A 24,594-nucleotide genomic window follows, 5' to 3' on the forward strand; every position below is an offset into this window, starting at 1 on the left:
TTTGTCCACCCCACTGTACCACTGCAACCCCTAACCCATATTATACAGTGTCAGATCCAGATGTCTCTTAAACACCTGCAGGAATCATAACTCCCCCACTTCCTTGGGCAACCTATTCCAATGTCTGAGCACCCTAAAATTGCAAAAAACATCTGAATCACCTCTGCCTCAGCTTAAGGCCATTTCCTCTAGCCCTCTCACTGTAGGCATGGGGAGATGAGACTGGCCTCCAACTCAATATAATCTTTTTTCAGGTATAAAATGCTCCTTTACTGTGTCCAGTTCTGGGCTCCTGAGGACAGGAGAGACATGGAGCTCCTGGAGCAGGTCCAGTAGAGGGCAATGAGGATGAATGGGAGACTGGAGCATCTCTCTTACAAGGAAAGGCTGGGGCCTGTTCAGGTTGGAGAGGAGATGACCTCATTAATGGGTATAAATATCGAAAAGGGGAATGGCAGAGGATGGATCAGGCTCTACTTGGTGACTCCCAGCAAGGGCACAAGAGGCAAGGGGCAGAAACACACGGTCAAAAGTTCCACCTGAGCATGAGGAAGAACTTCACTGTGCAGTGACCAAGCACTGGGACAGAGAGCCCAGAGAGGGTATGGAATGTCCTTCACTGGACGTACTCCAGAGCCATACGGACACAATCCTGTGCCGCGCGCTCTGGGCTGGCCCTGCTCGAGCAGGGGGGCTGGACCCGGTGACCCGCTGCGGTCCCTTGCAGCCGGAGGCACGGCGCGGTGCCCGGGGCCCGGCGCTGCGGGTGTCCGAGCTGCGGTCGGAGCGGGCCGGGCCCGGCGCTCGCTGCCGTTGGCCCCGCCGGGCGCGGGCGGGCGGGGCGGCCGCGGGGGCGCGTGACCGCGTGACGCCGGTGGGTGTGGGGGGGCCGGGGGCGCCGCGCCGGGGCTGCCCGCGGCCGGGAGCCGCGTCCCCTCCGTCCCGCACACGGCCCCGGGCAGCGGGCGCGGCGGCAGGCGGCCATCGGGAGCCGGCCGGTGCCCGCCTGGCCGCCTGCCTCCCTGCCGCGGGGGGCGTGTGACAGGCGGGCAGGGCGAGCGCGTCACGCCGCCCGCGCTCCGCCCCCCGCTCCTGCTCCCGGCGCCGCCACCTCGGCCCGGCGCGGGCAGGCGCGCGAGGCGCAGCCATGGAGCCGGAGTGCCGGGTGCTCTCCATCCAGAGCCACGTCGTCCGCGGCTACGTGGGCAACAAGGCGGCCACCTTCCCCCTGCAGGTGAGCGGGCGCGGACCTGCTCCTCCTCCTCTCCCTCAGCCGCCGTTCGCTGCGGGGCGGCGCGGGGAGCCGGGCGGGCGGTGTGACGGCAGCGCTGCCCGGCGAGCTCCGGCGCCCGGGCGGCTCCTGCCAAGCCGGGGTAAGGTCAGGGCACGGAGGGGAGATGCCCGCTCGGGCGCCCTCCCCGCCCGCCCCGGTGCCGGCGGCAGTGCCCGTCCCGGGGCTCCGCGCACCCCGCGGCCGCTGCGGCTGCGCCTCCCGCCGGCTCCGCGCCGCTCCCGTTAACGTGGTTCCTCCTGGGGCTGTGGCACGGCGAGCGGGCTCGGCAGGGGAGGGGAAGCCGGGGGTGCTGCTGGTCGGGTTCCTCGGCTCCGCGCTGCCTGCTCCGGCTCCGGGATGAGGGCGGCGTCGCCGCCGCCAGCAGGCGCATCCAGCCGGGGCTCTGCCCCTTACGGCAGGGTCATCGCAGTGTCCCGTGCCGGGGAGCCGGGGCAGCGGTGTCCTTGTGCTGGCACCCGCTGCCCTCGGCGGCGGCGGGGCTGGGTGATCCCCCGCGGATGGTGTGAGGAAGCTGTAGTGGGGTGTAAGGGCCACTTAATGCGTGTGCTCGGCAGGGCCAGAGAAGCTGCCTGACACGGCTCGAGGGTGTAATTGGATCTCGGCCTTCATGGCTGTCATGTGCTGCCTTCGGAGTTGTTTGCTTGGATCTCGCCGGTGGTGGGAAAACATTGGGCGAACCTTTGCACATCGCACTGTTGGCTCTTGTGAAGGATCTGTACCCTAAAAGGGCTGATGTGGGGCCTGCCCATCCAGAGGTGCTTGTGCCTTGACACACGCGTGTCTGTATGGAGCTCTCTAAGAACCTCATTACCAGAACAGGCTGTGTTGTGACATTATTTATCTTGGGGTGTGCTTACCAAACGATGGTGTAACTCATTTGGCTGGACAGGAGAGATGTACTCTGGTAAATGATGCAGGTGACATCAGGCCTGCAAGAAGCCAGTGTCACACCCCCATATCACTGTCCAGTTACAATGTAACCAAGTCTCTTGAAAATTAATGTGTGGTGAAGGATGATGTATGTGTGTAATCCAAGTATTGTGGAAAAATACGAGTATGTAGAGCTCCAGGCCAGAAAGGTTGTCGTGCACTGCAGACCAGCTGTCCTTCCTTTCCTAGCAAAATTATCTCGAAATTGTACTTCCCCATTCAATTTCTGTGTAGCAGAAGAGCACACAGTAGTACTTATTCCAGAAATCTCCAGTCTCTTCAACTGTTCTCTCTCTATTCTAATTCTCTGTCAAAGGTTCTCTTTACTTTTCTGTAGCTTAACCTTTCTGTGACACATGAGCTGTGTAACTTGGCAAATGGGTTCCTGGGAAGTGTTTTTAGTTCCTTGGCTATGACTGTAAAAAATACTACTGGAGTTAAAGAGTAGTAGCTCCTTTGTTCAGGAGGCTGTTGCACTCAAACTGTGTAATATTCCTCTGTATAGTGTAACAAGAAGTTTCTGGAGTGGGAGGAAAAGAAATTTACTTGGGGAGCAGCCAAACTCCTGCCACTACTGGCTGCACTTGAAAATCCTATGTAGGCAGCCCTTAGTGAAGTTGTGCTTGCTGGAAAGTTACCTGAACCCTTGTTTTCCTAGAACATCAGATGGGGCAAGGTGCTCCAAAGTAAAATTTTGCTTTTCTTTATGAAGAGAATTACAAACCTGAGTCTTTCTCTTATATTGTTTTTATGTAGCCATGAAAATTATAACCTGTATCTATTCTTGAGGATGGGTGCAAGTCTGGCACTTTTTTTATTTCCCATTCTCGGTTTTTTTCACTTTAGTTTTCTGAACCAGTTCCCTGAGGCTCCCTTTGGAGCTCATCAGTATTGAGTTTGCAAGGCAGGGTTTATGTAGATATGTGTGTCTGTGTGCTTGTGAGGTCTGATGGGCTGAAATCCTGACATAACAGTTCAGGAATCTGCATTTGGACAGCAGCATCCAAATCAAAAACCTGACATGGTTTCACATGCTCTTTGCAGACTTACCTAAAAAACATTACTTGTGTTTGCATGACCTGATCTTTGGTGGAAATCTATGACTTTACTATCAATAGCCAGCAATCTGCACAGAAGAGAATTCCTTAAGATCTTTTTTAATCAGTTGGTTGCATTTTGTCAGGCTTCCACTAGAGTAAAAGCTAAAGTATTTAAAATGTAGGTTTGTGGAAGGACTTGCTCTGCGGAGTGCTTTGTAAACTCTTTCTATATGGCAAACACAGCAAAACATAGTTAGACCATATATTAGAGCAGTTATAATAATGGAAGTAATAGAGCTAAATGAGAAATGTTAGCACTTTTGACATCATTTCAGGTTAAAATACATTTAAGTAATTAGACAATGTAGATTAACTAATTGGTCATAGAGGAAACATAGATTTGCTAGGAAGTGAACTGCCCTCAGCACTGCTTTGAGTTCTGCCTTGTCAAGAGTTTAAATAGTTTTCACTTGCATGGTCTTAGTAGCACTTTAAAAAGTTCTGAAGGTAGTTCTGATTTATTTTTAAAATAGTCTTAAGGTATTCCACAGCTGTGTATTTAGAGCTTTTAGTATGAGGGAGTGGTTCAGGATTGTCCAGCTTTTAAGAGAGAAGAGCAGTAGGGTGTACATTAACTTGGGGAGTTGCTGCTGTGAGCCAGATAAATTATTTTAAAACACAAAAAAAATTTCTAAATTTCTAAATGTTTCTAATGTTGACTAAGATTTGTCATAGTTTTTACGGTGCATATTGTCACCATGACATTCAACTTCACTTTTATCATACGTGATTTTTTTTTTCCTTAGAGACATCTCTTTGCTGTTAATTTTAAATATAATTTTAGCTTGCCCTTCCTGCCCCACCTTTTTGGCAGGCAGAATGTGGCAATAAGTAAAGGGAGCAGAACTGGCAGGCAGAGAGTTACAGTCCTTCTCAAACCACAGAGAATCCAGAAGGACAAGGTGATTCCTCTTTTGCAGAGGTACCTCATTCTGACCAACAGGAAAAATTTGGTAGGCAGAGGAATTTAAGATTCATATACTGCACCCATCATAATATCAGCTCTTGGGAATCAGTGTGTCAGTCTGCGTGCTCAGTTCTTGGGGCCTCCATGAGTTTCTAAGAAAGAGTTTTGAAAGTGTGAGGAAGGGGCACGAGAAAATCCCCCCAGCCAGTTTTACCTGGGCACTGGACATTTGCATTTGGTTGCCACTGGAATAGTTCACACTCCTGTCTGCAAACCAGAAAATCTTGATCCCTGCTTATATCTCAGTAACAGTGATGGTTTAGGGTGGTTTTGTTTGTCTGTTTGTTTGTTTTGTCTGCCCTAAAACTCATAGAATTTCAGAAAATCATGCCTCTGTTTCGGGTATTTAATTCCTGACTTCCTTTTATATCTGCTGACCTTGAAGACAGACCTAAAAGCTGAGACAAACACCATTAGTTATTTGGATCTGGAGAATGAAATTGTCTGTCCTGAGCTGTAGAACCATAAACAGTTTATACAATACAGGATAAAATGGCTTTTTGAAATCTGTTCAATTATTTTATTTTTAACATTTTTTCCCCTGCTAAGGGAGACAGTAGTTGTTCCAGGTATTAAAAAGGACTGATGATTCTCAGACTAGTTCTCAGTAATTCTCCTGTGGAAAGAAAATAGTAAGTCCACTTCTGTCTCCTTCTTAATTGTAGAAAAGATGGGAAAACAACTTTGGTCAGCACAGGTGGTAATTTCTTTGATATTTAGGGATGGTCTTGAGCTGCCTTGTCCAGTATATGCTGAGACCAAAACCAGTAGCGGTAGATCTTTCCTAATTATCTACTGCCTCAGCAAAAAAAAAGTTTAAGACTTATTTTTCTTTATTTTGTTGAAAAGTACGGTCAAATAGCTTAAAAATTGTGTAGAAAGATAAAGTGCATCTCTTATTTAAGATGACTCTTCCTTTTCAAACCTTGCTATTGTGTTAATAGTATGAGTCAGAAGAAGGATTAATCAATCAAAAGTCTTTACTGAGTAACAATAAGAAATGTTCTTACTGGGTAGCTCTTATTTTCGTTACAGATCAAAGGCTGAAAAAGCCTAAACCTTAAACAAAAAATAAATACAAAGATGAAAGAATGCATTTGGTCTTTGTAATATCCAAAGATTGTCCTAAATTGCATATCTGAAACAACAATTACTGCTCTAGAATCATACTTCAAATGAGGCTTGTGGGAGACTGCTTTTTTCTCCCTTTGTTCTTTCAAGAAAGGTAGATAAGGGGTGAATGAATTAAAAAAAACAAAACAACCCAAGACAAAAAAAAAATGCACAACTCCTATGAGAAGGCTTGTTCAAAGCTATGTAAAGAGCATTTGCTCCTTATGTGGATGTCAGCACATGTAGCTGCAAAAGTTTGGTGAATTCCTTCCTCAAGGTGAGGCTCTGAAAAAAACTTGTAATCCAAAAAGTCCAAACAAGGTGGCTCCCCCCACCTGGCAGTGTGGATTTCTGGGGAAAGGCTTTACCAGACCTTTCCAGAAGTGCTTGTCCAGATGAAGCCAGCTCAGGTGCACTGGGAGAACTTTGAACCTCTCAGAAGATTGCAGGAGATGGACTTTCCACCTGCATGGTAAGCTGGGAGGGAAGGTGAGTGGGACAGGACTGGAAGGGGATAAGAAAGTAGATTATTACTCAAAAGACAAAAACAACAAACAAAAACAAGAAGGGGTGTCTGTATCACTTTCAGCTCCCAACATTGCTCTGAGATAGACTAGACTGAGGCTACTGGGGTCTCACTTTTACCTAACAATGGGAGTTTGTTTGTCCACAACTCTAAACAAAGAGACCTCAATTTTCTCTTCAGACTCCTAATGGAATCTTTTCAGCTACTAATGCAAAATAGTCAGCCTGAAAAATTAGTCATTTTTACCTGCCTAAAAGAAGTGCAGTTGGGACTGCAGATGTGCTGTGGACTCTGAGTGGCTGGGCAGAGCCTCTCAGGAACAGAGAGTGGGACTGACTGAACCATCCTCATCCAAGGTCAGGTCCATGGGACTGTGGGGTTTCTGACTGTTTCTGACTGTTTCTGACTGTTCCTGCAAGTCACTCAGTAGTGGCAGCTTGTTAAATAAGCCTTTGTCATGAAAATACAGAAGATATGGTCATGAAAATACAGAAATGCTGAGGGATGTTCACACAGGCTGATTGTAAAATAGTTGTAAAGCTGCAAAAAGCAATTTAAGATGTATTAAAAGTTATTGTGCAGTGTGTGTATGGGGCCAGTTGACCAGTTGGCATTTTAAACTTTTCAAAAAGATGGTGATAAATATTTACAATGATTGGTGATTCTGGTAATTCACTGACTTTTTCATAGTAAATGGTGAAAGTTTGAGCCATGCAGATGTATATGCTGGTATTTGACACAATGGTTACACTGGAGTGTGTGTAGTGACGTGTAGTGAACAAATAGTTTTTGACAGAAATGTAATCTTTTTATCTGTCTCAACACAGCAAAGGGAAAAGATGAAGGAGGATCCCATTTGGTGTCTACAAGTGTATGCAAATATTTGGCTTGAGAGGAAGCAAAAATACTTTACCCTGATTCACCCACTGTCTTTGGGAAAAAAAAATTGAGCTGTCAAGAAATTGCAAATCTTATTAAAAGACTGGAAAACCTTGCCTAGAGGTGGATTTGCACTGTTTGTGTGGGGAATATAATGTACTCAGAGACTCAGTGGCAAGTGTTTACTTGCTTAAGGCATTTTTATGTTAGGAATGGCCTTATTTTATGTCTTTAAGTCTTAGAGGTTTTTTTAAAGTTTACCAGTATTTGAGGTCTTATTTCTGCTCCAAATTAAATCTCCGGATGAGAGAATATTTTTTTGTGTATAAACAAACAGGACAGATAACAGAATGAAGAGTGATCAGGTTTCTGGGGAAAGAAGAAAAGGCTTCAAGTTAAAGTTAAAATGTATGGAAACGTATTTTAAAAAAAGTATAGTTTGAAATAACAAAATTAATCTTTAATTATATATATATGCAAATTGTAAAAAGGTATACTTGAGAAAAACAGGGGACATACAGAGTTACTGATAGCTCTCTAAAATCTTCCTTTAAGTAAACTGTTGTCTTTTGCTATTTACTTTTTCTATTTATATCCAAAAAATTATGGTCACTTTTCCTTGAAAAGCATATTTAGTCATTTTAGATAAGGGATACAACATTATCCATGGCTGACTGAGCACATACCAGGCAGGTATTTTTAGTTTCTTTAGGCTGAATGGATGCAAACAGAAGTTCCACTTCAGTTGCTCGTGTTGTATGGAAAACAGGCTGGAGTTGGTGAGGCAAGGTTAATGTGAGGAGCTGGACATTAGTCTTGGGACATAAAATGTCCATTCTTCTGAAATTACTATATGCAATAGAGTGTTCAGCTGCATAGTAATATATGGAGAAATAGAGGAGAAATAAAGATATATATATATATATATATATATATATATATACGATGAGCATAATGTTTGAAACATGCCAGGGAGGTCTGTGCTGATAGATAATATGAGCCCCAGGAGAAACCAGACTACTTCATCATCTTGTGGCTTGGCAGCAGTGGGATGACTTATCATAGCTAAAAAAATATTACTGTGCTGAACTACCTGAAATTTTTCAAGCCTTTGTTCAGGACTTGTATTTGTTCATGTTAATTCATCCGTGACACCTCCGAGCTCCAGTTCCCTTAACATCTGGAGCAATTATCCATAGAGCAGGAGAGAGAACCGAGATACCAAAACCTCTTCTGTGGTTCATTTAAAAACAAAACAAACTTCTCTTCACCCTCTGTCATCCTTGTTGAATTTTAAGCATATGGAGTAGTTTGGGCTGAGTAGAAATCCTTTCATGGTGATTTAACTTTGCTGTCTTGGGAATGCAAAGCACCTCTTGCCAGCTGGATGTGTGGGATTGAGGAGGTGCTAGAGCACACACTGGAAAATGGAAAGTCTCTCCCCTGTGGCAGAACAAAAGCTGGAGGGCTCTCTGATCTGTGGATGCAGGCGCTCCCAAAATCAGCAGTAAATGCTTTTCCTGACCTGCAGAGCTCTTCCAGTCTGGCCACAACTTTTCCCCTTATCCCCACTGCAGGATCCACTCATGTTTTACCTGTCAGAAGAGGATCTGCAAGGAAATCCCCAGCAAGGGTGGCACAGCTATCAAAGACATTAATAAACTGAAGGGAGGAATCAGTGACAGTCTTCAAGTGCCCATTGGAAACATCCAAAGAAGTGCAGTGCTGGTCTGTCCCACAATATCAAAATACAGCAACATTTTTTCTCTTACTTAATTTGGCAGATTACTAACCAATAAAGCCAAGAGTTGTTATCCTTCATACTCCCCTTATTTTTAACACTAAGTAATTTGGGTTTTTTCCTGAATTTTACCATGTTTCTTTATAGCTGCTCAATGTGGTAATTCTGTCTCCATTTTCTCTAGGGGGAAAAGAAAAAGAAAATTAGTTACAGCAGAAAAAAAAAGTGTTGGCTAAATTCTCAAAATTAAATACTGTTTTGCAGAATTGTACACTGGAGCTTGTGGTCATGTATTTAGTAAAGTCTGGCCTAAATCTAGAAAAAATAAATATATATATTTTACAAATCTGTCTACCTTACAAATCTGTGTATTTTATGAGGCTTTTTGTATGATGAGTACTACTGCTCAAGGTTACACTGAAGGAAAACTCTTTTTCTATCCATCTTCACTGTGGTTACTCTCATTTTTCTGGCAGGATACAGTCCCTGGCTCACAGGGGTGAGAACCACGCTACCTATGAGAAAACATCAACACAACTCTGAGCATTTAACAAAAATGAAAACATAAGTTTTAAAAATACCCAGCTGTTTTGTTCTCGCTGTTGTTAATAGAAGTAACATTGTGCCTCTGCCCATTCGTGCAACAACCAAACAAATACATGGCAAGCTAATGTTTTAAGTTTTATATTTATATTGTCACCTGTCCTCTAGGCTACTGAAATCTGCTGGTTTCAGTGGAGAAGCCAGATTGAGAAACGCTTGCTCTGGCCTTGCTGCTGCCAGCTGGTCGTTCCACCTGCACTATTTTGTGTCCACTTCGATGCTCCAAGGAAAGTCATTTTGTGAGGCCATGTGGTAAACTGCTCTGAGAAGTCATCCAGGATATAAATGACTTGGCAGAAATGGAAAAGAAGAAAGTGAGTGTTTATTTTGTGAGCCAATTTCCTGATCCAGCTCCCTAACATAGCCCCACAGACAGCTCTTTTGGCATAGCTGAGGTGTCAGGACAGGAGCAAGCCCCAGGCTCCTGCACCTGGTGTCTGCTGAAGGAAACATTTTTCAGAGTACTCTTCTCTAAGACATCTGCTTATTCTGAAGGAAGTGGTGAGACATCCACTCTCTATTAGCTTCATTCTTCCTGTGTGTGGCCTTAATCTGATCTTCACATAGTGTGGCCCCTCCTTCAGGGAGCTGTTTCCTGTTGTGTTTCTTCAAGTATCTCTTACCATGCAGTTTAAGGTCTAAACCTTTGGTAGGAGAGTGGGATCCATTCATAGTCTACCTAAGAAGTCCACATAAAGCATGTGCTGGATAAAACAAATCTCCTAGGATAACTCCACCTTAGATGTATAAAATATGCTTGCCACACCTTGCTGATGGACTGGTGGTTAGAGATCTGGCTAGCCAAAATATGAACAGCAGGACTAAAAATGAAGTAAAAATCATAGGAAAAGAATGTGCTGTGGGATCCTCCTCCACCATTCCATTGACTAAAATAAAAGAGATCATTTCCACGCCTGTTGAACCTATTGCTGCTGTCTGTGTCTGCCTCTCCTTATCAGTGTTTGCAAACTTCCTCGTGTAGCACTGCAGGATTCCAGCTGGCAGGAGTTTGCAGTGACAGTATGGTGTTTTTGTCAAATTACATCCAAGTGTAGAAGGAAGCAGCATGAAGATGATGAATCTGAAATCTGCAATGAACCTACTTCTCCATCTGAAATCAGCATCTAAAGTCACTGTTGCCTAACAGTAAAGAGTCTCAGGTGGAGTGTGTTTCTTGGGTGGAAGGCAGGCAGAGACCCCCAGCACCACCTCATTCTGCTATTTTTATGGTTGTCCTTTCATGGGAAGAGTGAAAGGGAAAACAGCAAAAGAAACAAGTCTTTTCATGTCTTTCATTTGCCTTAACCTTTATAAATGGGTGTCTTGAGGATCCCTCACTTAATACCACTCCAGATGGCAGGAATGGCCTCCTGCCCATAGAAGGGTCAATAGAGCAGTCTACCATGAATCTTTTGAGCCTGCAGTCATCTTGATCCCAAACTAGAACTGTTGTGATGCAGGGAGTAGTGCTGAGGAGGGTGTGTGTCTTGCAGGCACAAGAGGCTGTTTGTTTGAGTAGCTGATGGAAATGGTCATGATGTAGAGCGAGGAATTTCTCAGTGCTGAATAAAATGGCTGAGGGGAATTTTGATAAAGGGATATATTTTATGTCATCTGAGTATCTTGCATTGAACATTTAGTAGTGCCAATCAGTCCATCGAGGTGCAAATAAATATTAGTGACATTGTGGTATTTGCTCTGAAGTATTCCTGTGTCTCCAAGACTTCTTTGGAAAAGCATCTTTAAGGCATTACTGGATAATCTTGTATTTGACCTAATTACGATTCAGATAAGTACTTGCATTGCAAGCCTTTTCAGAAAAATCAAAAAAATATTTGAGAAGAGATTCACTGCAGTGTCAGGCTGTTCTAGTCTTTTCTGTTCACTTGGTCATGATATTACAGCTAGATCAGCCCATCAGAAAATTCTCAGTGAGTACCAATTTTGCCAGAGCACTGTGACAAAAATTGTAGTCTGCTCTTGCAGAAGAGAAAGGATTTGTTTTCTGCTCGCGTCTTTGCAATGTCCTCTGTGGTGTCCAATGCTGATGTCAGCTTATAAATCCCAAAAATGGACATGCAGTTGATCATAGGTAAAAAAGGGGAGTCACTGAAGAAACAAGCCCTGTTCTAGTGCCCTACCACCCTCTGGGGAAAGAATAATTTCTTAATATTCAGCCAAAACCTCCCCTGACTCAGCTTCAGGCCATTCCCTGGGGTTCTGTCGCTGTCATCACAGAGCAGAGATCAGTGCCCGCCCCATCTCTGCCCCTACAAGTAAGTTGTAACTGCAGTGAGGTTTCCCCTTGGTCTCCTCCAGGCTGAACAACCCCAGTCCCTTCAGATGCTCCTTGTAAGGCTTCCCCTCCAGACCCTTCACCATCTTCGTAGCCCTCCTTTGGACACTCTCCAATAGCTTAATATCCTTCTTCCATTGTTGTGTCTTTTATTCAAGGTCATCTTGTGTATATTTTTTACTGTCTGTTTTGTAATTTTCTATTTCTAACCTCAGAATTTGAAGTGGTCCATTAATAAATCACCAATAATATGTCCAGCATCCTTGTCCCCAGTTTATTTGCTCTAGTATTTTTATCCTGGCACAATATCTCCAATATCCTAATGATTTTCTTTGCAGTGCCTTGTCAAAAGCTGCACTAAAATACAACTATATTATAAGAACAAAGTTCTCTTTAGATATTTGGTGTGCCTTATTAAAAGCTCAGAGAAAAAAAGAGATTGTGTTAGTCAATAGCAGTTTCAGTTCGGTTTATCAGCCCACGCCAGCAATTATTCCTGCTTCACTAATTGTCAGGACATGCCTTTTCTTTTTCCCAAGTTCCTATTTCTCAAACTGAATTAGTGTTTTTACTTTTCTGCACCCACTACAATGTATGTTTTTTGGTTCAGCAGCAAAAGGAAGGAGATGCAATTAAGTGAAAGAGCTGGCACACAGCGAGAGGCACAAGCTGCAACTGGGAAATTTTTCTTTCTCCCAGTCTAAATTAGTTTGATTACAGAAATTCAGCCTTTTAAAACATGTTTCTATGCCATCTCCAGAGGAATACAGTGGAGCAATGGTGTACACTGGAGCTGCAGTGATGGTTGTGTGAGATGAAATTCTAAATCCTAGGATATTAATGCAAACACCTTGTAATAAAATTCATAAATAGAGCAATTCATGGCTTGACACGGAGAATTTCTTAATGGAAAGTATTGCTGCCATTACTTCTTGGCAAAAAACACCCCAAACCTCAAATACCTTGTTTGACAGGGTAATTTTAATGGTGGTAGTAAAGTTAATTCTGTTAATGTCCTTCAATTAAGATTGGGTTTAATATATATAAAAAAGTTGGAAGGAATAGAATGGATTTGGTTTATGTAATACAGCAAAATTTTTTACACAAAAAATTCCTGGCTAATTCAGTTTGTGAACTGCACACATGCTCTGCTGAAAGTCAGCAATTTGGAGTCTTACCACAAGATTTCTTGAAAATTCCTTATAAATTGTGTCTAATTAAGTCTTGCTAATCCTCTTGGTTTATATACATCTTTGTGCTATAAAAATTTGGCGTTTGACTGATGCCACAGTTGGGATAAACCTCACAGGGTGTTAATAAAACAATCAGGGTGGGGGGAATATTTGTATTTTGTGTATTTGTATTTGCTCTTAAATATTCACTTGTTTTTTAAAAAGCTGCTGTGTGCTTTAAAGGATATAAATGAAAGTAGTCCCCAGTGCTTAGAAAGTTTGACTGGCTTTTGAAGCTGAGGACTTCCTTTTTCCTTTCTATGGAGCCCAGTGGCTTGTCATGTGCTGCTATTAATTTTTGAAAATTAGACACAACTTCACAGTTCGGTGATGAGAGGACAGGATCATCTCTCTTAGGACAGGCTGAGAGAGCTGGGTGGTTTTGGTTCATTTGATGATGTGTGTTATACTTTTTTTCAGTATTTACTCCTACTTTGCACTAATTCATCAGTCTGTTACCATTTATTGGCACAAAGGACAGGATATGCCTGGCTTGGATGTTTCATCATTTGATTATTAATTAGAAGGAGAGTCATCCTTTTTCCATGGAAGTTTTACTTGCAATGGAAGGTATCTTGCTACAAAGCAGAAGAGTTGACGTGCAAGGAATTTAGGTATTGTAATACAAGGCTGCATTTATTTTGGGGAGAACTGGATGCATGAAAGTCAAATCCTCTTTCAGAAGTGAAGTCTCAAAGGTTCTCTTCTCCTGATTAGCAGAACTTTGCTCCTTCTTACCTTTTAACCATTTTTTCTGTGCCTTTTTCCTGTCAAACTGTGTTTCCCTTAGAGATAAACTCATCTTTTAGAGTTGTGAGATTTTCACCTGTGGCACATTTGTAGCTCAGATCATAAAAAATCAAGATGCCTTGTGTTCACAATAAAAGAATAGGTATGAATGACTGGCTGAGCTTGGTTTACAACTTCAACTACTGATACTTTCCCTGGATTTGTGGTTTAGAAACTGTTTCGTTTGGGGACTTATCTGAGAAAATGGGTTTTGATGTGTCCTGGTATGGTAAAGCTAATGTTGTCCAAAATTAAGAACTTTGAAGGAACTGAAGAATTTGGATGGAAGTCTTGCCTTTATTCCATGAAATTTAGGTAACAACCTGTGAACATGTATCAGGAACATGAATACTATGGAAGAAACAGGTATGCAGGTCTATGCACTGTGGTTTTAAACAAACTTTGCATTTTTTCTTTTCTGACACTGTTCTGTTTTTTTTCCCTCTGCCTTTTCCTCATTCCAGATTTTTCCTCTAACTTGAGCTGCATTTCTGCTTTGTGGTTTTAATTTCAAACCTTAAAATGAATTGCCACTGGAGGCACAAAGCCAGTGCCCTATGAGGGCAATATATATTGGTCATGTTGCAGAGTAGAGAGGTGGTTTTAATTGAATTTCATTCTTGCAGAACTAGGTCATTGTTCTCCAAGGTTGTTTAAATTAAGTACAAACTAAAGCATTCTAGTTAAATTGGTCCACTGGTCATTTAACAGTAAAGGATGTATTATCTTTATTATCAAAGCTGGCGTAGTTAATAGAGTAAACATAGAATACTCCTGGGCTTTATCCTTAGAGCCAGAACTTCAGGTTGGGGTTGTGATATTTTATGTGATTTTACACATGGAGTTCTACAATGCATAAAACTGAGCTTTTTGTAGGTAATTGTGCCACTGGATGTTGGAGTGACCCAGGCTTGAAGGAACCTCAGGAGCCTCTGGCTCAAAGCTTGGGCAGCGCTGAGCTCAGCCCAGGCTACTCAGGGGTTTATCCTCCTTGGATCTTGAAAACCTCCAATGACAGCAATTCCCAGAGCATCTCAGCCCCCTCGAAGCCCCCTTTCTCTGAATATGTGCATATAACGCATTGGAAATTGGGATTTTTTTTTTGTTGTTTTTTCTAATGTTTAGTATCCTGGAAACCACTAAAACTTAGTTCAGTTCAGGTGTTTCTTAATTCAAGTGAGTTTCTCTCACACATATAGGAGATGTAAGATATTTCTCTTTAAAAAAAAAAAAAACAACAAACTTTTTTCCTTCCCAAACTGCATACAAACAACAAAGAAAGGAGAATTTCTTGAGTACTACAAAGTGTGTGACACTTCTGGAAATAACACCTTTTTCCCCAGCAGAACACAGTAAAGCTGCATTACAAATTTAAACAGAAGCAGTTCAGTAACAGCTCTTCACATTTCTCAGAGTAAATAAAATTATTAAATGAGAAATTATATTAATATTTACTCGGAGGTAGAGTTAATCTTTGAAGTTAACAGTTCTGTAACTCAAGTGGTGTTAATAATGAGATACCAAATAGGATTAGGAGGTAAAAATGAGTGCCTTTATTTGTCTCCAGTGTACTCCATTGGTACATAATGTAGATTACACAAATATAAACATAAAGGTTGGCAATCATTAAAACAGAATTTCAGATGTTACATTTGCTTCAAAATCTTCCTGCTCGTTTCTCTGTTGCTACACTCACAATTTCCCACATTGTGAAATAGTTTTCTTCTTGTTTTTCATCCTCCCCTTTGCATAACAACTGAGACTCTCCTCTGGAATACATGTTTGAATATTTAATTTCTAACAATCTTAGGCAATAGTTTGTTGTGGTGATGAAGTAACACATTTTAGTGTTTATGTGGTTGAAATGTTTTCAGAAAAGAATGAGAAGAGACTGTAAATTTTAAACAAAGCTGTAATTAACACAGCACAGTGGCAAAGTCCAAAGGGTTGCATGATTAGAGGTGAACCATAACGATCCAGCTGTTTATGTAACTTATCCAATTCAAAACATTTTCTGTCTGTCTGGGCCTTTAGGTTGCTCTACTAGTGAAACAAGTGGTATTTCTTGTGCCATTTTAATCCTGGCAATTTTAATTTCTTGGCTTTTTATTTAGGTCATAATAGCTGGATATAAGTTTAAGTGAGTTCCGTGCTTTTAGGAAAACAAGGCTGTCTATCCTCTTTTACCTCATTTTCCAAAAAAGCCAGCACCTTTAGAGGTTGTCCATGAATTTTGAAATCTCTTCCTTTCTTGTGTTTTTATTTTTCCCTTGAGTATTTGCTATTTTGAAGAGGTGCATTTGGATAGTTCTCTAGACCATGTCCCTGCCCTGGTCCCATTTTCTCTTTGCAAGGCTGGGAAAGCACTTGGGGGAAGAACTGGATGACATTTGTTCATTTCCTTCAGCTACCTGTGACGAAGAACTCTGCTGAATTTGATGTCATGCATAACGTGCTGCATGCTGATTGTTTCTTCTAATGTGTTCTGCTATGGTGTGTGTACTTGGATTTAGTCTTGCAAATATTTTTCTGAAATGTGTCACTCAGATCTGCCAGCTGTGCCTTCCAAGCACAGAACTCCTCCAGTTTTAACGTTTTGCGATTTAATTTTAGAAGTGTAAGAGTTCTGTCTCTTTTATTTGAAGATACTTGAAAAATATGTTGAATTTTCCCATTTTCCTTTAAGATTTTAGTTGCAAGTATCACTGTATGATGTGATCCAGGTAACTATGGTTTGGGTCTTCATAAGAACAACATTTGACATGTGCTTAGACTGCAGGCTGAGAGATTTAGGATGGACTCAGTGATCTTTTTCCTTGGAAGAGTGCTTACCATCCTTACCCACCCTGGTGCTGGGTTTAGATTCGCCCAAGGTTTCCAGATCTGTGAGCAAATGACACACAGGGTGACAGGAGAGCGTGGAAACTTGGAATTGTTCTCTCTTGGAGGGCCTGTAGGAAGGAGAGCAGACCATGCAGGTCAGGGGATGGTGGCAGTGTAGGGGATGTGTGTCCCTGGCAGCTGGAGCCCTTGGACACTTGCGCAGTGTCTGATGTCACCTACACGTCTCAAACCAGAGACACAATATCACTACAGGACCCTTGCTGTAAGGAGCAGGGGAGGTAGAACAGGTATGGACTAAAGCTGGTGTAGAAAAGCAGAAATTAAACATTAAAAGTTCATTTCTTTGTAAACTCAGTCCTGATGTTGATCAAATACGACTTGTTCTGCCACAGGCAAAATCCAAGTGGGGTGAGTTCTTCAGTTTAGTTACACAGAGGTACAAGGAACACGTGTGTATAGAAGCAAGAAATTTAATATATTGAGTTTAGTCCTGTTTTGAATGTTTACATTCTGTTAGTTTTCTGAAGAAGAAATTTATTCTTACTTGTTTATTGCAGTAGAATTGTTATATCCTACGAAATACATATTTCCAGGTCATAGTTGATACTTTTGTGTGCAAATATGAAAGATTGACTCTTCTTTTAAATATGATTTGTGTCATTCAACTGATTTGCTTTGATCTCAGTTTTCTAGGTCTGTACATACAAAAGTAATGTATTTCTAATTAGTTAACTTTCACTTAATATTTATTTAACCTCTGGTTGGAGTAGAAAATTTTAATTAATTAAAATAAAAACCCTCAAAAACAGTGCTTTTAGTTAGCTTTACCCACAGAATTGAAAGTATGATTATGTATTAAAAAGGTTTAACAAGACATCTTTTGAACAAAATTCCCTTTGTAAGCAAGGAAAATATCCATCATTCAGTGCATCAGAAACTGTCTCTAATGTCTTTTAGGTGTGAAGCATGACAGTCATTAACACTGGTTTTTAATTGTTGTTTGGAGGAAGAAAACAACACTTCCTTATCCACTAGGAATGATCAGGTTGTTAAAATGAATTATGCAAACCAAAATAAAGACACAGTTTTTTTCTCTAGTCCTAGAAGAGGTGGTTGCTGTGAAAAGCTGTTTTATCACCTCAATCCTGTTTTCAGGTTGTCTTCTGGTGACTAAACTCTGTAGGACTTTTCAATGCAGTTTGCCTTGAAAACAAACACAACTTGGTTTAACATGGCTTCAATATTTTTGATTATTCTGTTTCTAATGCTAAGCCTAGGCCTTAGTAAGCACCTTCATAAAAGGAAATGCTTTGGAGTAACAGAGTTATTTTGAGGGTTGAATCAGGTTTCAAAATTAGGTGTATTAGATTTCAGTCTTACATGTTTATTCAAAACAGAACTTTGGAGGAAATTGGAAGCTGTGACAGAATAGACTAACACCAGTAAGTGATATTTATGGAGCGCTTTAAAAGGTTTTTTTAGCCTGTTGTGGACCAATGAGAAAAGTGAGAATATCAAGGTCCCTTGCAGAATTTGAGCTGTCTTTGGCTTTTCATCCACTCTCCAAAGCATTTTATTTATGTTTTACCAAGTGTACAGCCGAGCTAACCTGGCACCTGTCTATCTCCAAGCGAGGTGGCCTCCCTTGTACTTTTCCATCTTTTGGTTGAAGTAGACGAACTGGCCAAAACAAACCAAAAACCCCTAATCCTGTGGAAAACTTGGTTGAGAAATCAAATGATGACTAGTGCTGGGGAAAACACAAAATAAGGACTGCTCATTTTGGTGGCCATCGCCTGGGCTGGTGCTGACCAGTGTTGTAGAGCTGCCCTTTCTGCAGCGCTGTGCCTGCTCTCCTTCCCTAAAGCACTGAGTGTGAACCTGATTAGTCAGTAAATCACAGTAAATGTGTTCTGTAGTCTCAGGGGTTGAGCACTTGGAGAGACATGATCTGAATATTGCAGAGAAATAGATTAATTCACAGTTATTGCCAAGATACTTTAAGGAAGTAGCAACTTAGGTCTGTTCATTACAGGAGGGTAATTGATTACGGGATGACAGTCTGGTTAGAGGCCATATTCCCATTTATTTCCTTGAAGAGCATGTTCAGACATCAAGGATAAGGTCATAACAGTGTTGTCATGTTCTCAACCATTCAGTTCCTGTGCCTTTAAAATAAAATCCACCAAGGTGAAACAAGAACCTGGGGGGAGCATAGGTGCTGAGCTTAATTTGAACCTGGTCAGGTTGAGGTAACCCACCATTCTGTGTACCATTAATCCGAAATTACTTTGCAATCTGGTGAGGAAGGAGCAGAATGCTTTATTAAATATTGAAATTAGATTTATTCTACGGAGATCTGCATGGACATGAGCTGTGACACAACAGAAGAGTAGCACCTGCAGGCAGAAGGAACAACCTGTCACAGCACGGAGCTTCATTTTGTAGCCAGGTATCGGAATAAAGGGCTTATCACAGGGAAAGTACAGGCACAGGGAAAGCCTGATGTCTGGCACCAGACACCCAAAAGGGTTTTAATCTGTGCAGAGGAGTTGCCTTCACGACAAAAAGGGGAGAAGCGTGAGTCTCGCTGGAAAACGTGACTGGAAGAGCTTTGTTCACCCGCTCCCCCCTCCCAGCAAATTGCTGAAAGAGGATCATACACAGTGGTGCATCATTCCTGTTATCTCCCACTATGACTCACTGAGCCATACATAGCAGCACTTCTTTTGAGGAGATTTCTTACTCAGAGCAAGCTGGATGTGGAAACAAAGACTTGGCGTCAGACTGTTAATGTCACTTTTGCATTAGAATTCCTTGCATGACACATAAAAATGTCTAAAAATGGCTTGACTAGCAGTGCCTGTCTGTATTAAACAGGTATTGTCAGGTTAAAAATTCTCATTAATTTTCTCCTGATTGGATGCTGTTATTTTCGTATTTATATATTTTTGGGCAACAAGAATATTTGTTGATTGCACTAGGAAATTATTGGGTATTTCAGTATTTGGATTGCTGGTAATGCAGTGTAGCAGGTGGCTTTCAGAGCATGCTTTAGGCTTTTTTATTCTGTGTTTGTTTCTCCCCGTTATTGCCCAGTCATATACCAAATTAATTCTCCATGACTTCTTTCTATTCTCTATTAGTTGTAAAGGAACTGATTGTGACATTTGAGTATTGCTTGTAATATCGATCCCTTTTAAGATCCTTCTGTCCTCCTTTAAGAAAAAATGGTTTTCTGGAATGCCAACAGCATCATCCCTCCATATTGTGCTTTAATTTAGTACCTTGTACTTCTTTCCTTGCCAAGAAAGGCCAGCCAAGGCTTTCTTCAAGGTTTCAGTGCTTGCTGCTGGAGCAGCCTCTCTGCCCTTATCCCCAGCTGAACTCCAGCCTGAGGATCCTGAGCTGTTTTTCTGGTGCTGTTGCCAGCGGCACTTTTGTTCCCTGTTTGTTGCTGTAGTAGAGCACTGTGCTGTTTATTTTGCCTGTTTGTTGACTCAGCTCCCAAGATTTTTAAGTATGCATTGGAAATCCAGGAGTTCTTCCCCGTGTTTTGTGGTGTGGGTAATGTATTAATGAAGCTGTGTTAGTAAAAGAACTTTTCCTATTCCTGTGTTCTATTACAGGTTTTGGGATTTGAAGTTGATACGGTGAACTCTGTCCAGTTTTCAAACCACACAGGTAAAATTTTACAGATACTACTCCACAGTCAGTGAACTCACTCAGCCTGGGGCTCACCTCATCCCATGGTAGTGGAGAGGACATTTGTCTTATGTTTCCACTCACATTTTCATAATATAGGATGGAAATGTAATTTTCACGTTTTGATTCAAGTCTCACAGAAGTCTAAATATGGGAGTGGGGCATTCATATGATGGTGCTAATGTCCCCTTCTGCTCTTCAGAATGTGAGTTTCTTTTGTTAGGGAGTAATCTAATTAAGTCAGATAGTGAAATAACACAAATACAGCCACTTACACAGCCAGGCATGCAAATAAGGGAGTCTTCAAAATGGCTTTCTGTGAATTATGGCTCTGTGAGAGTCATAGTCAAATTACTAACCCAAATAACAGAAAAATACTGAAAGTAGATGCAATATTTCCTTGCTATGTGCCCATCCAGGTACTATCAATTATCCAAAAATCTCATTTTGGTGGAAAGAAGGGTGTTAATACATTTGGGTGTATTTTTATTTAAGCTCTAAGCCTGAATGGAATGCACTCACCTAATACATTCAGACTTCCTAATAGTCACAGTGCTATTTTTTAAAAGAAAGCTGAAATTTATGTTTATTTTAGCAATATCTTTCACCCATAAAGAAGCTCCAAGCGACTTGCTGTTTTTGGATCACTGGAGACACACCTGCTGTCTTGGTGGTGTCAGGCTGTTTGAGGGGAGAGCTACTCTAGACAGAGAAAATCTCTAAGTGTCTTCAGAAAATAATCTGGGAGCAAATTCTGGCTTTAACATCTTGGAAAAGAGCAAAAGTTGTTTGTGACAAAGAAAAAAGAAGGCAAAAGTTGATGTACTTCTCTAATACCTCTAACAGATACACCTCTATTAATAAACTGCTAACTTTTGGAACAGAGATCAGACTCTGTTGAACTTCATGCAGCCTTCAAAAGGTTGTAAGATGCCTATCATGGAGGGAATTTAGTGTCACCTTGGAAAGAGAAAATTAGTGTTTCAAAGGTGGCTTGAAAACTGTATCTGCTTATTTAGGAAGAACACAAAAAAGGTAATAATTAAACAAGGGAATGAGGCCTTTCCTAGCTTAGGCAAAAATTTGCTTATTTTGCTTGTACCCTTTGGCACAGTACAAAGGTTCTCTTATATTTTTTAAAGATGCTTAGGTGTGACTTCTGTTTACTTAAAGAATGTATTTAGTTTTGCAGTTTGGGATTTTCTGTTGTTTAGTTTCAGTAGCGGGATAAAACTGTTGTAATCTTCCAGAAATTAAGCAATTTTTTCATGTCAAATTATTTGGTGCTTGAAATGCATGAGCAAGTGTGGTTTGTTTGCTTTCTGTTTCAAGATTAAATCAGCTTTATAGGGCACGAAAGAGCTTAATCGAGGTTTTATTGACCATAAACTAAATGTGTCTGAAGGTGGGAAAATTGCATTATCAGTAGGGTGACCAGGTTCTTAAAAGAAAAAAGAGAGAAGATTTTAAATTTGTTTTTAATAGTATCACAGCCAAGGAGAGATTATCAGTGTTTCATTCAGGGTTTGACAGACAACCTCTGGAAGGAGCAGTAAATTAGTGATTCCTCCTCCCACAGGAAGACCAAAATGAGCATCCCAAACCCAAAAATATCTCAAATATCACAAGTCCTTAAAATACTGGAACTACTCCTGATGTCAAGGATTCACATTTTTTCATTTTTTTGACTTTTTTTCTGTATATATATATGTATTTTTTAATTTTTTATTTTTTTTTCACTAAATCTGTTAAAAATCCCAAAGTTTGCCACACAACCTCATGGTTTTGGGAAGCAGAGCTCATGTCTGGCACTGTCCTGCAGTACACAGGCATTATGAGTGAAGTTAACTTGATTTTCTTGTAAAAACAAAATTTTACAAGAACCATTTCTGTCATAATCATTAAAGCTGGAGGACAAACTCCTCCTTCAAAATCTAGCTGTGAACTTTAGTTTCTGAAAGAATGCCAGAGGAGCAGAGGTGGAAGAATGTGTGGAGTTTTGGATGTGGTATACTTTCTTCCCTTCTTTCCCTGTTTTTAAATTTGGAATTAGCAGCAAATAAAATGCAGAGAGAATTTATGACTAACAGACTTTGGTGAATCATTATTGCTCTTTTTTTGCCCTGTCTACAAATGAGTAAGATACCACAGGCCTCTTTCTGCTGACTCCTGCTCAGAAAATTCAGCTTTCTTTAGTTTCTGATAATCCTGAAATTTGGAAAATGTGCTTTGAATCAGTGCCCCTGGGAGAATAGTTTGTCATTGCTTCGTGAGGAACTTCAGTGATTAGAGTGACTCACACTTGAGTGGCATCATGCTTCACACACAAATAAAAGAAGCTGTCATGCAGCCTATTAAGACTGTGCTCTTTGTCCTGTATTAATGTACTTTAATATATTTTTTGCAGAAGCATCTCCTCATATGATGGGCAAAAATAAAAATCTAGATTTATTTTTAATTGTATAATTGATTTTTGTGGGGGTGCCTTTTTAATTCTTCAGTCATTTCCAGTTTTGTTTCTCATCGGTAGGTTAATTTTAAACAATAATGTGCTTACTCTGCCATCCAAATCCTACCTTTGAAACAGCTCTGGAACAAACAGCCTGGGGTTTTTCTGTTACTTTTCCTTTTGTTCTTGAGCACGTTTGACTTCCACTTAGGGGGTGTTTAGTAGGTGGTTGGGTTGGCTGGTAGGTCTAACACATGAGAAATTACAGTTATGTCTTGATGTGATTGTGCACAGTCTGCCCACCCAGGTGATTCATTCACCCCTGTGTGTGCAGGGCAAAAAGAAAAGATCTCCACTTGTGCCTGACACTGGTAGCATTTTACTCCCACACTGTGGCCAGCTGTAAAAAATCCAGTGTGGAGTTTGGTACTTAATTTCTGGCTTTGTTGAAGGCCTCCTGGTAGCTACAGATGAATCATGTGTTCAGACCAGGTTGTCTGCCGGAGTTTGTAATGTGAATTTTGTGACACAGCTGGGCCTAGATTGCCTGTCCATCATGAACTTTAAACACTACAACTTTCTTCCATTTTTCCATGTGAAATTCTTTGTTCCTGGAGCCACTTGGAATAGTTTTGTAGAGAGCAACACAGGAGGAACTCAAACCCAGGAACAGAGTGTTCTGGGTTGGAAAACAAAAGAATCTTACATGCTTTGCTATACTAAAGTGGTAGTTTGTTTTTGTTTTTCTGTGTTGGTCAGTTGGGTTTTTTTCTTCTTTCTGATATTCCTGGTACTTTCATTTCCTTTCATCCTTGTTTTTGAAAGTAATTAAGAGGATTGTAAACAAATTCCAAAGCGGGTGGGAAAAAAGAAGCAGAGGAAGGCAAGTATGTAAATTCATCTTGGGTGAAGTATTAAATGCCTCTCTTGTGGGTTTTTTAAAATTTAATTTAATTTTAATTTATTTATATTACATTATATTATATTATTTTTTACTATTTATATATTTATTATTATATATACACAATTATATATTATTATATAACATTATTATATAATATATTATTATAGAATATTACATAATATTTCTATATTAGTTATATATTATTCTATATTATTTAATTTTTATTTTATTTAATTTTTAATTTTTTTGTTTATTTTTCATACGAATGAACCAAGACATTTCCTTGGAGACTGAATATGCTCATCATTTTAGTGAGATGAGGCATTGTATTTTACTTATTTATCACTGCCTTATCTGCTAAAAGCAAATAGACAACATGTAATTGCAATAAAAGATCATAACACAGATAGGCAGAAGGGGTATAAGGTTGTTTAAGTGTTTATGTTCATCTGTTTGTTTTAAATTATTACAAATGTGGGAGACTAATGCAGTTTGAGCCAAGTAGAGCTGTGTCATGATTTGCAGTGTTCTCTCTGCTCTCTCAGATCAGCACTGAGGGGAATTATTTGGTGGTTTTGTACCCAAAAGAAGGACTCAGCTTTCTTCCTTTTCTGCCTTTCCCCTTTCAAGACAGTCCCTCTTCCTGGGACCCCATCCTCAAGTTTGTGAAACCCTTTTTGAACATGGATAATTGGCTTTTTCTTCTGTCTTTCTCCTTTTTGGTGTTATATTCTACCAGGAAAGTAGGATAAATGCAGGGTGATGGGATTTGCCTCTTTTGTTTGTCATTTTACATGGAATTACCCTAGGGAAAGGTCATAGGGGGGTTCCCATCTAGCTGCCAGTTTTGATTTGGTTTGATTATTACGTGTACATAATTCAATTTCTAGTGACATCACAGTTCTCTGCAGCTCCAGTGAAGGAATTCCCCTTTTTTTAGTGTCTCAGTAGCTGGGGCTTCCATCAGAGCTTCCCCTAGGGCTTTAACTCTGGCTGTCTTGGAGTTAGACTTTAGGTTGTATTACACATTACCAGGTAATTAATCCTCAAGTTACCTGTGGAAGTCATTGCTGCAGAGTTCAGACAATGTCCCTACCCCATGTGGGTGACACCAGCTCCAGAGATAAGCTGGGCTGCTGCCTAAAGTTGAGTTTTTGTATTTATTTCTCTCCCTCATTGGAGGATCAGTGTAACATGAACCCTGTGCACTGACCATTTAAGA

At 40.9% G+C, this 24,594-nt stretch overlaps 1 protein-coding gene across 1 annotated transcript in view; it reads left to right on the forward strand.

Moving 5' to 3' along the window:
- Nucleotides 1-899: 899 nt before the first annotated feature.
- Nucleotides 900-24,594, forward strand: part of PDXK (pyridoxal kinase) — a 47,791-nt gene continuing 24,096 nt past the window's right edge. The window contains exons 1-2 of the mRNA XM_058831083.1: nt 900-1,234; nt 19,944-19,998. Coding sequence (XP_058687066.1) covers nt 1,148-1,234; nt 19,944-19,998 — 142 coding nt within the window. The 5' untranslated portion in view covers nt 900-1,147. The remainder of the gene's footprint in view (nt 1,235-19,943; nt 19,999-24,594) is intronic.

Source organism: Poecile atricapillus, chromosome 1 (genome assembly GCF_030490865.1).
Source record: "Poecile atricapillus isolate bPoeAtr1 chromosome 1, bPoeAtr1.hap1, whole genome shotgun sequence".
NCBI classification, from domain to species: domain Eukaryota; kingdom Metazoa; phylum Chordata; class Aves; order Passeriformes; family Paridae; genus Poecile; species Poecile atricapillus.